This window comes from Crocodylus siamensis, chromosome 5 (genome assembly GCF_052110815.1).
Source record: "Crocodylus siamensis isolate JL-2025a chromosome 5, ASM5211081v1, whole genome shotgun sequence".
Taxonomy (NCBI): Eukaryota; Metazoa; Chordata; order Crocodylia; family Crocodylidae; genus Crocodylus; species Crocodylus siamensis.
Window position 1 is genome coordinate 207,340,398 of NC_143399.1, and position 13,773 is coordinate 207,354,170.

The 13,773-nt window shown below is 54.5% G+C and overlaps 1 protein-coding gene across 1 annotated transcript; it reads left to right on the forward strand.

The window, feature by feature from the left end:
* The first annotated feature begins 331 nt into the window (after positions 1-331).
* Positions 332-11,847, forward strand: LOC149865277 (uncharacterized). The gene is made up of 8 exons (XM_090048051.1): positions 332-1,105; positions 1,232-1,442; positions 1,828-1,917; positions 2,411-2,571; positions 3,061-3,187; positions 8,450-8,566; positions 9,758-9,942; positions 10,441-11,847. The coding sequence occupies exons 1-8, from the start codon at positions 503-505 to the stop codon at positions 11,635-11,637; spliced, it is 2,691 nt and encodes an 896-aa protein (XP_089904177.1). The 5' UTR covers positions 332-502; the 3' UTR covers positions 11,638-11,847.
* The last annotated feature ends 1,926 nt before the right edge of the window (positions 11,848-13,773 follow it).

The following is a 13,773-nucleotide window of genomic DNA, read 5'->3' on the forward strand; positions in this document are numbered from 1 at the left end:
AGGAGCCCCCGCGGCGGGGGCGGAGCTAGGGAGGGGCGGGGGCGGGGCTGCCCAGCCCAGCCCAGCCCAGCCCAGCGCGGAGCGGGTGGGGTCGGTTTGTCCCGGGGCCCGCGCGAAGGAGGGGGGGCAGCCCTGGTCCGGGGGGCTCGGGAGGGGCCTGAGGGGGGGTACCCCGAGGGGGGCGGGGAGCCGGAGGGGGGGTGCCCCGCAGGTGTGGGGGAGGCTGGGGGTGCCCGGGGAAGGCTGTGGTGCAGGGTGCCCTGCTGGTGCGGGGGGTGCCATGGTGGGGCCAGGGCTGGGGGCACTGGAGGGCCGTGCCTACGGGTGTGGACTGGGTGAGGCTGCTCTGTGGAAGGGCGGGGGCCGGGGCGGGGGCAGGGTCATGGTGTGGGTCTCCCAGTGGCGGTGACGTCACTGCTGTCTCCTCTCCCGCAGGCCCCAGACGGGAGGCTGTGGGCAGGCGCCGTGGCGAGCACGGGGGGAGGCCTTCCTGCAGTAGACCATGGCTGCTCTGGAGCCCATGGCAGCCGTGGCCCTTCCCGTCGCAGCCCTGCTGCAGCCGGAGGTGACGCCGGAGGTGCGGGACCCAGGGGGGCTCCAGGCAGGAGCTGAGCGTGCAGGACAAGTCCCTCGTGTCGTCCGGACTGGCACCGGAGACGCTGCCAAGGGGCGGTGGGCGCCACGTATCAAGCCGCAGCCGCGGGAGGAGCCGGCCCCGCGCGGGGAGATGCGGGGCCAGGCGGCGGAGCAGGCCATGCAGCCCCCGTCTGAGGCCGGTTCCCCCAGAGACCCCCCAGCCGGCACCGGGGACGAGCTCGCCGCCCCAGAGACCTGGCGCCAGCGCTTCCGGGGCCTGCGCTACCTGGGCGCCCAGGGGCCGCGGGAGGCTTGCAGGCGCCTGCGGGAGCTGTGCCAGCGCTGGCTAGAGCCCCAGCGCCGCAGCACGGAGCAGGTCCTGGAGCTGGTGGTGCTGGAGCAGTTCCTGGCCATCCTGCCCCCGGGCATGCGGAGCTGGGAGTGGGGGCGCGGCGTGGAGACCTGCGCCCAGGCCGTGGCCCTGGCCGAGGGGATTCAAGTGGAGCAGGAGGCGGGTGAGAAACTGCAGGTGAGCAGGTTTCACCCCGATCGTGGATGCTGCTGTCCCCGTTTCCACGTGTTTGCGGGATGCTCCCTCCCCGCCCCGTCTCCCCCACGTCCGCGCTCCCCACCGATGCGTTTGTCTCATCCCCAGGTGACAGTGAAGGGGAAGGTCGAGGACGTGTCGGCAGACGAGATGCAGCCCACGGGGGCGCGGCGGGAGCCTGGTGATGCCTGGCCGGAGCAGCCGCATGCCCGTGGTGCCGACAGGCCGCTGGAGGAGGCAGGGCAGAGGGGAACCCCGGGGCCTCGGGACCAGCCACCCCGCGTCCCCAGAGAGGAGCCCCCGCCCCGCCAGGCGTCAGGTGAGGGACAGGGTGGAGGCCCGGGCGTGCGAGGTCTGGGTGCCGGCGAGGCCGTCCTGCACGCGGGGGAGCGGGTCACGTGTCTGCCCTGTGGGTGGGGGGGCCGAGCGCTGGTCCCTGCGGGCGGGTGTCTCCCAGGCTGGGGCCCTCGGTCTTTCCCCCTGAGTGCAGCACCCAGCAGAGAGAGGCTTTATCTTGCTTGGGCCTTGTCATACTGCCACGATACCAGTCAGGAACCTTATTCGTGTCCCAGCAGTCAGTGCTCGCTCGTCCGTTTCTCGTGCCTCCATGAGGCCCCCATTCCCCATAAGGGGCTGGTGCAGGTGAGATTCCCCAGTGTCTCCATCTGGGTCAGGTAGAGTTAACCCGGGCCTCCGTCTTGCAGATTCCCCCAGAGCAGAGGAGACCTGGGCAATGTCAGCAGTCGAAAGCTCCTCAGGCTGGTGCCCCAGACGAGGCCCTTCCCCAGGAGCAGGTATGGAGCGGTGGTTCTCCCTTTTCCATCAACATGAGGCACCGTCCCTCAGTGGAGTAATCTCTCCTCCAAGCATTTTCATGGTGTCAGTGTCCCAAAGGATCGGTTTTTCTTGTTCTCCCCATGCCCCTGGAAGCATTTCACATGCCCTGGAGAGGCCCCACCTTGCACTTCTCCCTGACCCCTAACCTGTGGATGTGACACAGCACCAACATCCCTCCAGCTTCTTCCTCACGGAGTGAGGTCCCTGCAGGCTCTGACATGGTGGTGCGATCACCACCCTGCACCGGGACAGAGTTACTGGGTCTCATCTTCATCTTCATGCCAATAGAAGTCTATTAGGAAGAGCTGTGGGGCTTGGAGTCTTTCTTCTCCCCACTCTCCACACGATGAAGGCTCTGGCTGCCTTTGTGCTGGGCCAGTACAGGAGAGGAGCAGGGCTTTCCCTGTGCCAGCAGGACCAGGGCTCACCTGTGCCTTCTCCACCGTGCAGGTGCTGGGACCCTGAGCAGAGCTGAGCAGAAGCCTCCTGGAGAAGAGCCTGGAAACCTGGAGCTGTACAGGACTTTCCCAGGGAGACTGGAGGACAGGGGCTCCCTGACACGTGACCTGGGCCAATGGCAGAAGGGGCAGGGCAGGCCTCCAAGGCAAGAGGTGAGCAGGGCACTGGGTTCAGTTGGGGGCGGGAGTAGAGCTGGGGTAGAGCCAAGGAGGAGCCAGGGGTGAAAAGAAGTTATGGGGCAGAGAGCTCTGATGAGCGATAAGCCTGTGGTGACAGAGGCTGCAAAAGCACCAGGCTGCATTAGCAGGAGCTCCTTTCCAAGTGCAGAGAGCAAGGGGTGCTGGCACGGGAATGCCTGGTCAGAGCGCGAGGAGCTGGGGCTCCCTGCCCCTAAAAGTGCTGCCTCAAGCAAGGGGCCAAGCAAGGAGAACGAGGTAAGCTGGGCTAAGGCAATCACCTGAACTCCTGTGTCCACAGCTGCATCCACATCACAGGTCAGCTGACTCACGGGGACTTTTGCACCCTGCCTGTCATGGCTAGACATGCAATTAGTTGTAGAGCAGAGTCCTGGCAGACAGGGCTGAGGGGTCTGGAAGCAGCTGGAACTAGAGACACTGATGGTGTAACGCTTGTGACTGCAGCTCCAGGAGGTGTTTGAGGATGTGGCTGTGTACTTCACACGGAAGGAGTGGGAGCTGCTGGAAGATGAAGACAAGGTGCTTTACCAGGACCAGATGCTGAAGAATTACGACGCCCTCATTTCCCTGGGTAAAGTGCTGGTTCTTGCTTCTCTCTGGAGTAGTTTAAAGAAGCCTTACTGAGAGTATAGGAACAAACTATCCTGATGTGCAGGAAGACTAGTGAGTATGGCAGAAGAGCAACTTGTCATAGTTGGGAGGGGTGACTGGCAGGGCAGCTGCTCTGCAGAAAAGCGCTTGGGCGTGACAGTGGAAAATAAGGTGGATATGAGCCAGCAGTGTACCCTTGTTCCCGTGTTGCCAAGGCTAATGACATCCTGGGCTGAACTGGTAGTGTTGCCAGTAGGTCCAGGGAAGTGATTATTCCCCACTGTTCAGCACTGGTGAGGCCACATCTGGAGTCTTCTGTTCAATTTTAGGCCCTTCAATGTGGACAAGCTGGAGAGAGTCCACTGGAGGGCAACAAAAATGTTGAGGGGGCCTAGGGGACATGACTTGCGAGGAGAGGCTGAAGGACCTGGACTTAATTAGTCTAGAGTTGTGGAGACTGTTTGGCAACCACTGATTTTTCCAGATCATGGTGTATGCATGAGAGGTCACCCAGACCTTCAGTGCACATGCTGAGGCAGGAAGTTTTTTTGGAGGAGTGGAGCCTGCCCAGACCTCACATTTCCCCTTTAGGCCACTGAGACAGATTTCAAGGCCAAACTGGGTCCAGACGCTTGATGCTTCCATGGCCGCATTCGTATAAGCATCTGGGAATTGAACCCAGGTCTTTTGTGTGGTGGACAGGGACTCTACCGCTGAACCACAGGGGGCTGTGGAAGAGGAGACAGAGAAGGGACTTAATAGCAGCCTTCAATTAACTGCAGTGGGGTTCAAAAGAGGATGGGGCTGGACTGTTCTCAGTGATGATAGATGTCAGGACAAGGAGCATGCATATGAGGTTGCAGCAAGCAAAGTTTAGGTTACATATTAGGGAATTTTTTCACTAGGAGGGTGGTGAAACAGTGGAACAGGTTACCCAGAGCGGTGGTGGTATCTCCATCCTTGGAGATTTTCAAGACCCAACTAGCCAAAGTCTTGGCTGGGATGATGTAAATGGGGCTGATCCTGTTTTTGAGTAGGGGGTTGGACTAGATGTGACCTCCTGAGGTGCCTTCTAGCCCCAACAAGAAGAGCTTGACCAGGAATTCTTGGGTCAACTCACAGAGGTAGTGAAGGCTAAGGATGTGGTAGTCATGGGGGACCTGAACTTCCCAGACATCTGCTGGGAAGAGCAGTCAGCCAGGTCTGACCGCTCACGTCGGTTCTGGGCCAGAGTGCAGGACCTCCATCTCACCCAGGAGGTGCACAGCCCCCCTAGGGAGATGCCTTGTTGGACCTAGTGCTGGCCACGGGTGATGACCTGGTGAGGGGGCTGCGGGTGCTCGACCCCCTGGGCGACAGCGATCATCGCCTGCTGGAATTCACCATCCAGCAGTGGCAACAGCATGCAGCAAGGCAGCAGCCCTAGATTTTAGGAGGGCAAACTTCAACGAGCTAAGGAGGATAGTTGGAGAAGTGCTGAGGTCCCAGAAGGGAGGGGAGCCAGGTGTCCAAGGACAGTGGTCGCTCCTTCAGGAGACGATCCTCCAAGCCCAAAGGAAGGTAATCCCAATGAGGATCAAGGGGAGCAGGAGAGCACACAAGCCTCCGTGGCTCACCAAAAGCATCTGGGAATGTCTCCTTGCTAAAAGGGAGGCTTACACCCAATGGAAAGAAGGGGACATCGCCAGGGATGACTACACTGCAGTCACTTGGGGATGTAGGGGGTAGTTAGGAAGGCCAAGGCAGAGATGGAACTGTGACTAGCTTCCCAGATTAAGGACAATAAGAAGTCCTTCTTTAAATACATAGGGGGTAAAAAGAAGTTCCTGGGTAACGTGGGGCCCTTGCAGGATGTGATGGGAAACTTGGTCGTCACACCAGACGGCAAAGCTAACATGTTTAACGATTTCTTTGCCTCCGTCTTCCTAAGAGACCAGAACAGCCACCTCCCTGCTGGGCCCCCCTCGGGCCCCGGGGGAAGCACACTTGGGCCACGGGTTAGCAAGGATTTAGTTAGGGAGCTTCTGGAGGGGTTGTATGTATTCAAGTCAGCTGGTCCAGATGATCTCCACCCTAGAGTTCTAAAGGAACTGGCCGAGGTCATTGCAAGTCCCCTGGCACAACTTTATGAGCACTCATGGTGCTCTGGTGAGGTACCGGAGGACTGGAAGAGGGCCAACGTGGTCCTCATCTTCAAAAAAGGCAGGAAGGAGGACCCGGGAAACTATAGGCCGGTTAGTCTTACCTCGATCCTAGGCAAGCTGTTTGAGAAAATTATGCTGGCACACATCCAGGAGGGGCCAGCCAGGAGACTGCATGCTTAGGGGCAAGGGTTCATCAGTGGCAGGTCCTGTCAGACCAACCTGGTGGCCTTTTACGATCAGATCATTAGACGCAGGGGTAGCAGTGGACATCGTCTTCCTGGACTTTTGGAAGGCCTTCGACACTGTCTCTCACCCTGTTCTCATTAAGAAACTGGGGGGCTGTGGTGTAGACAACCACACAGTCAAATGGGTCGCCAACTGGCTGGAGGGCCGCACCCAGAGGGTGGTAGTGGAGGGGTCCTTCTCAACCTGGAAGGACGTGGGCAGTGGGGTCCCCCAGAACTCCGTCCTCGGGCCCACGCTGTTCAACATCATCAGTGATTTGGACAAGGAGGTAAAAAGCACCCTGTTCAAATTTGCTGATGACATTAAGATGTGGGGGGATGTGGGCACGCTAGAAGGGAGGAATATGCTGTAATCAGACCTAGACAGCTTACAGGGGTGGGTGGATGAGAATAGGATGGGAGTCAACACAGACAGGTGCAAAGTGATGCACCTGGGGAGGAACAACTGGCACCATACCTACAGGTTGGGGAACTCCCCTCTTGCCAGCACGGAGACGGAAAAGGATCTTGGAGTCGTCATTGACTCCACGATGAACATGGGCCGGCAGTGTGGGGAGGCAGTCAAGAAGGCCAACCGTACCCTGTCATGCATCCACAGATGCATCTCGAGCAGGTCCAGGGAGGTGATCCTCCCCCTCTATGCGGCACTGGTCAGGCCGCAGCTGGAGTACTGCGTCCAGTTCTGGGCGCCACACTTCAAGAGGGACGTGGACGATATGGAAAGAGTCCAGAGGAGGCCACTCGTATGATCAGGGGGCAGCAGGGCAGGCCTTATGAGGAGAGGCTACGGGACCTGAACCTGTTTAGCCTCCACAAGAGAAGGTTAAGGGGGGACCTTGTGGCCTGCTACAAACTGGTCATGGGGGATCAGCAGGTATTGGGGGAGTCCCTGTTCCCCCGTGCGCTGCCAGGAGTGACCAGGAATAACGGTCACAAGCTGGCGGAGGGTAGGTTTAGATTAGATATTAGGAGGCGCTACTTCACAGTCAGGGCGGCTAGGGCCTGGAACCGGCTTCCAGGGGAAGTGGTGCAGGCTCCTAGCCTGGGGATTTTTAAAAGGAAGTTAGATGAGCACCTTGCCGGAATCATCTGACCCCGGTGCTCTTTCCTGCCAAGGCAGGGGGTCGGACTAGATGATCTACCTAGGTCCCTTCCGACTAGCTATTATGAAACTATGAAACTATGACCTCTGGAGTTTCATAGCCTACTGCCTGTTGTTCAACAGTCTTACTCTCAAGCGATCTTGGCTGGTGGTTTCAATCTTTCTCCCCACTGCTCTGTCAGTGATCAGGCCTGTCTCACGTTTCATATTGGTAGATCCTCCTTCATTTGATCAACCCCCTTCATTTGCGTCTTCCCCATTCTTGTAACTCCTGGTGCTTCCAGGTGCAGCAGTTTCTTGACAGCATGATCTCCTTTTGCCTTCTCATCACGTTCATATCATGTCCAGTCCGTTGTATGTAAGTGCACTAAGCTGTTTATTGGGGAAATGATTCTGATTTCCTCCCTGTCTTGCCTCACTTGTCCTCCCCATCACATTTAGGAATCCCAGCATACTCAGTTCTGTGATATCTAAATCCCCTTTTCTCCTCCTTTGGTTCTGACCCAGCAGAAGTTGACAGAAGTCTTATCAGCCACTCATGCCACAGCACATGGACGATGCATTTCCTCAGCTCTTCCTCCAGTGACAGATGTACAGGTGATGGACCCCAGGTACTTCTACCAATGGGTCACTAGAAGCTTTTGTCCACATTCCTCCCTAATATCTTCCTCTTTGTACACCAGGGCCTCTGGCTTTGCTATATTTAAATTAAGACCTGTGCTCTCAAGCTCGCTATGCCATTCTCAAAAGTTTTCCTCTGCTCTTCCTAAAATCTCTATAGATCAAATGCCCATCACTGTGAAAAGAAGTGGGCTAGGTGCAGGTCCTAGCAAAAACCAGTTTTCATTTCCAGAGGATCTCTCACAGCTGGGCTTGTTCTGGCTTGTGTGCAGGGTTGAAGTACTTAACTTTTTATGTCAGTTTGCTTTTCTGATGGTTTCTTTTCCCTCCCTTTCTCCCCAAAGGATTTCCTGAGGGAACTGCTCAAATGCCTTCTCTAGTTCAACAAAGTGAATATAGATCATCTCTATGTTATGGCCTTTCTCATGCTGTGAGATGTCTTCTTCTGCCTTCTTTTGTCCATATCCATGAGCCCCAGGAACTGTTTTGAACCCTGTGGTATTTGCCAACCTGTGGACTCATCTCCCCTCCTGGGATGATCCTCTCATTGGATGGGATGACTGCGTCAATGGCAAATACAGTTATAATAAAATCCTCCATTCCTGTACCCTGGTGATGATGAATTACCCTCTTTCCCAGAAAGCCCCCCATTCATTTTCAGCCTGTATGCTTTCCATTGCCATAAGTTCTCACTTTAAACCTGCATTGAAACTAAGTTTATTTCTGCTCCTTTGCCTGGAATTACACCAATAAGATAAATGTTATCCAGTATTGTGTCCAATGTCTCTTCTTTGTGCTACCTTGAAAACAGTAAAAGCTTTCTGTTTCTGCTCCCTCCTATGGCATCTTCATGCCTATCCCTGATGACTGTCAGTTTAATACCCTTTCTATACCAGGGAATGGTTGGGCTTTGCCGTGCCCATCCCTCCACCACCTGGGTGACAAGGACCATCATCTCTTCAAGGCTTCTTCCTGCAGTGCTTTCTTTTTCATCCCAAATGACCATCCTCCCTTGTCCATCAAGGCCCTAATACAAACCTTGAGTTCCTTGGATAGATCCCCTAATCCCAGCTGGTTATTCTCCATCCAGTACCCCGTCACTAACCCTGTTTAACCACTGCCCCAAACAGGATATCAGGGTCCCGCACCTGACTTAATCTACCGCATCCAGCAAGGACAGGTGGAGCTGTGGGTCTGTGAAGATGAGGGCGGTAGAGAAATCTCAAGGACCAAGGACCTGCTGTCAGGTGAGTTCTGGCTGTCCCCTCCACCTGACTCTGCTCTAAGTAATGCTTCATGCCCAGGGTGCCTGGGGGACATGGAAAGTGCAGACCTGTCCTGTGCTGCTATTGCAGGGTGCTGACTGCAAATACAGTACATCATGCTGTAATGTGTCCAGGCAGGTCTTGTTCCCGCTCCCTGAAATTCAAGGATGCCAAGAGAAGCAGCTGTTCACTTCTCCCTGTAATGACGGATGTCAGGGGACAATCAGGCTTGCTGTCTTGATTTATTGGCCCAGATCTGGTTTCCCTGGGATACATTATCTTATATTTCCATCGTCACTCAGAAATATTCATTCCCCAGCCCGAGGCAGCCATAGCTCTATAACACATTCTCCCAGGGCATGATGGGAGTCCTCTGTGGAATTCAGTATGGTATGCAAAGGTTCTGTGTAGCCGTGACTGTTGGAAAAGAGAAGCTGAGGCTCTCCCTGGCTTGCTTCCCCTGGACCCCAGGAAGTGTTTCTTCATGGTTTCAGACTGCATTAAATGGCTCCATGGCTTCAGTGGGATTCAGAAACTCACATTGTGGGAGGAAGTGAATATCCCAGGTTTTTCCCAAGAATTACCCTTTTCCTGTTTAGTCCCTGTGTCCCTGAGTGTCACGAAGCCTCAGACTCAGCACAAATTCCAGGTTCAGGCTCATGCTGATGCCTTTGACCTGGTGCAGACTCCTGTGACATGGACCCCCCTGAGACCCATCAGCAGAGAAAAGCTCCATGGGCACATCTCCTGCACCAGACCTTTCCCTGGAAGCAGGCAGGAAGCACAGCTTTGCTCCTTTCAGAAGAGACAGCCACAGCTCTAAGCCCTTCCCTCCTACTTAGCGCATTAGAGCACTCAGGTATTGTCTTAATACATGTCCCACACGTGCTTCTCCTAGCAGGGTCTGAGGTGTTGGGGGTGACTAGCTGGACCAGAAACTCTTGAAAGTCCTGCTCTGAACTCCACCGAGCAGTGAACATTATTCCAGCACAGGGACCTGCCCTCCCGCAGCCCCAGCACTTGGGGATTTGGCAGAAAGACCTTGTCTTCTTCAGGGAACACAAGGGCCAAGGTGGAGGCCTGCTCTGAGGCCCATGCCAGCTGAACGAATAGCAGTGTTTGCCCTTTGCGAACAGGGTAGGCACTAATCTGGTGTTTCTCTTCCCCATGCAGGAGGTGGCTGGCTGCTGAGCAGAGCTGAGGAGCACCCCCCTGCAGAAGGGCCTGCAGACCTGGAGCCAGCAGGGAATTCCCCAGGGAGTTTGGGTGGAATGGACTCCCTAATGCCTGAGGAGGATCAATGGCACAAGAGTCAGGGGAGGCCCCAAAAGCAGAAGGAGAATGTAGCAGTGAGCCAGGTACCATGTCAAGTTGGGCGTGAGAGTGGAGAAGGGGCAACACCCAGAAAAAGCTGTGGGTGCAGGGAAGAATTTGTGGAGCTGAGAGACCTAAAGAGCCTCTTGAAAGATGCACTGGTTCTCAGCCAAGGCCGTGGGGAGGGTGTCAAGAGTGAAGCAGAAGGTCACTGCTAAGCACAGGGGCAAAACCCACCCCTCCCCCAAGGTGAGAGAACCTTTAACTGCCCATCCCTCCTGGCTCTTCACAAGATAAGGCACAGTGGGCAGAAGCCCCACATATGCACCAAGTGTGGGAAGAGCTTCACCTGCCACTTGACCCTGGTTGCTCACTGCCAGACCCATTCTGGAGTGCTACCCCACCACTTCACCAAATTGGGGAATAGCCTGGTGCACCCCGCAGACCTGGTCAAGCATCTATAGTGCAGCAGGGCGAAGTGCTAGGCACAGCTGTGTCAAATGTATCAAGTCCTTCACCCATTTTTCTTCTCCCCGTCTCAGCACCAATGCACCCACCTGCCCAGGAAGACGCACCACTGCACTGAGTGCAAGAAGAACTTCATCTGCTGGCAAGACCTATCCCAGCACCAGTGTGTGAGGCACCTCTGCACCAAGTGTGGGAAGAGATTCAAGGAGCTCTCCAGCCTGGCCAGGCACTGGTGCATACACACAAGGGAGAAGCCACATCAGTGCTCAGAGTGTGGGAAGAGCTTCACACGATCCTCCTACCTGGCCCGGCACAAGCGTATCCACTCGGGGGAGAAGCCACATCAGTGCTTGGAGTGTGGGAAGAGATTTTGTTATTCCTCCAGCCTGGCTGAGCACCAGCGTATCCACACAAGGAAGGAGGCATATCAGTGTTTAGTATGTGGGAAGAGCTTTACCCGATCCTATCACCTGGCCCGGCACCAGCTCACCCACACAGGGGAGAAGCCACATCAGTGCTCAGAGTGTGGGAAGAGCTTCACTTATTCCTCCGACCTGACCATACACCGGCTCATCCATGCAGGCGAGAAGCCACATCAGTGCTCAGAGTGTGGGAAAAGCTTCACCCGATCCTACAACCTGGCCCAGCACCTGCTCATCCACACAGGGGAGAAACCACATCAATGCTCGGAGTGTGGGAAGAGGTTCACTCATTCCTCTGACCTGACCAAACACCTTCTCATCCACACAGGGGAGAAGCCACATTGGTGCTCAGAGTGTGGGAAGAGCTTCACTCAGTCCAATGACCTGACCAAACACCAGCGTATCCACACAGCAGAGAAGTCACATCAGTGCTTGGAGTGTGGCAAAACCTTCAACCAATACTCCTACCTGACCAGACACCAGGTCATCCACACAGGCGAGAAACGATATCTGTGCTCAGAGTGTGGGAAAAGCTTCAATCGATCTTGTCACCTATCTCGGCACCAACGTATCCACAAGAGGGAAAAGCCACATCAGTGCTTGGAGTGCGGGAAGAGCTTCACACTCTCCTCTGGCCTGGCTCGGCACCAGCTCATCCACACAGGAGAGAAGCCACATCAGTCTTCAGAATGTGGGAAAAGTTTCACCCAGTTCTCCAACCTGGTCCAGCACATGCTCATCCACACAGCAGAGAAGACGCATCAGTGCTTGGAGTGTGGGAAAAGCTTCCGCTGGTCCTCCAACCTGGTCCAACACCAGCTCACTCACATGAGGAAGAAGTCACATTAGTGCTTGGAGTGTGGGAAGTGCTTTCCTCACTCCTCCAAACTGGTCCAGCACCAGTGTATTCATATCTCAGAGCATCCATAATTCTTCCAGCAGTGCTTAGAAAGTCATCTCCCAATTTTGTGCTGATACCCCAAGTATATATATCTGCCTCTTCCCTTTCCCTGTATTACAGTGTTTAAGAAAATAAACTTCTGACTTTTGAATGAGCTAGTTCTTTGGCAGGAGGGCTGGTTTGTCTTGTTGTTGGAGGTGCCCACAGAAAGAAGGGAGGGGATGGGACTTTGTTCAACGAATTCTAACTGTGCCTGTTTCTTTTTGAATTTCTAAGGGGTGGTACAGATTGGGGGCAAGGTATGTAGGTGAGGGAATGTGTGTCAAAGGAATTAAAATCCAAACCACCCCTTTCAGAGAGGAGAGAATGTGTGCGGATCAGCTTAGGTCCCTGGAGTCTCTTCAGAAGGTCTGACCTTCAAAGCCTGCTTCCCAAATGCAGTTCCTACTGTTTTTTGTGACATAGTCTTATGGAGAAGAGAGTGATGTGTTACAAAAGTAGATGTGTAAGCATTTGTTGTGAGGGCCCTGAGCAGGGTCGAATAGGAGCGCAGGGAGGCCCCAGAGTCCACTAAGGCCCCCACTATCCAAAATGGGTCAGGCCCCATGTGGGGATGCAACCAGCCTCATTTACTGCACAGAGAAAGGCCAGATGTCTGCTTCTCTCCCACAGCAGTTCCAGCAAGTGAATGGGAACATGGGAGAGTCCCACTGAGACCCTGCTGAGAGGTCAAGCCTTCACTTACCCCCATTGCCCCACCTATGTTATGCTCTAGTTCTTATTTGATTATGGCGTTCACACCAGGAAGGATGAAGCCAGTACACCTTCCCTTTTGATTTCTCTCCCCTTGGTTCAGATGGCAGAGACCCGAAGGGCTGCTGAGCAAGGTGAAGTTGGAGGTGGTGATTTAGAGCCCTGCTGCACTTCCCACATCTGGCAGCCTGTGCCAGGTTTGCTGCTATCTATTCCTACCCCTCTCCCCACCTTACTAAGTAAAAACCTCCAGTTTTCCTGGCCTGTGGAAGCCCATCCTTTGAATATCTGAAATGGGCCTTCACCCCTGCCCCTTTGCTAACTCGTTCAGACCTCGCCTTTCATTTGTGGTAGAAATAGATGCATCCAGCACTGTAATAGGTGTGGTGCTCTCACTATGGCAGGGTCCAGACGAAATCCTCCATCCTGGCAGGCAGATTGGGGTCTCACCTGCACTCCTGGGAGGTCTGCAGAAGCTGTGCCGGACTCCTCCCAGGGGTTCAGGCAGGCACTGATCTGCCTGTGGGATGACAGGAGGCTGGTGCTCCTGGCTGGGATGGCGTGGAAACCAAGTAAACCTGGCTTCAAAACTTGAAATGTTTCGAAACTTTTGAAATGTTTCGAGTGCCCTTGCTTTGTTTCAAAGGCTTTTATTTCATTTTTATTTCTCCATTTTGAGCTGCAAACATCAAAACAGCTTCAAAATGAAACATCGGGTGAAATTTTGCACAGCCCTAGTAATCATGTTTTCTCTCATCCCCATATACTGCTGTTAACAAGGATGTTATCTCTGGAGAGACAAATCCACAGTTTGAAAACAAACTAAGCATCACAGAGATGCTTAATAGGATCTTCTGGACTGAGCACTGAGTCCCACTGAGAAGAGTGTTTTCTTTCATCTTTAGAAATGCATAGGGGAGCCTCTGGGAACCCCATAGCGTTAGGCCCCTAATATGGTCTATAATCTTTTATGACTTATTTATAAAACTTTTCTAAAGAGGTTACATGATCCTATTATTCCAAATACTATATAATTAGATGTTATAATTCCTAGTCCATCATGATATTTGTTGCTGGTAGGTGATGTAAGACCTCGGCCCCTGTCTGGTCGGTGCCTTCCTCCCTAGCGACATCGGGGTGAGACTGCACCCCCAAGGCCACCTACATGGTTCCGAGTGCTGCCTCTACTCCTGCCACGACTTTCGGTGGTCTCAGAGGGGTCATGACCCTGGTCTTTCTTTGTGGGGCTTCAAACCTCCCCTTTACCTCACCCTTACCACATTCTGGGAGGACTCTGCTCCCTGTAATCTTCTCTGGCATGATATCCTCTC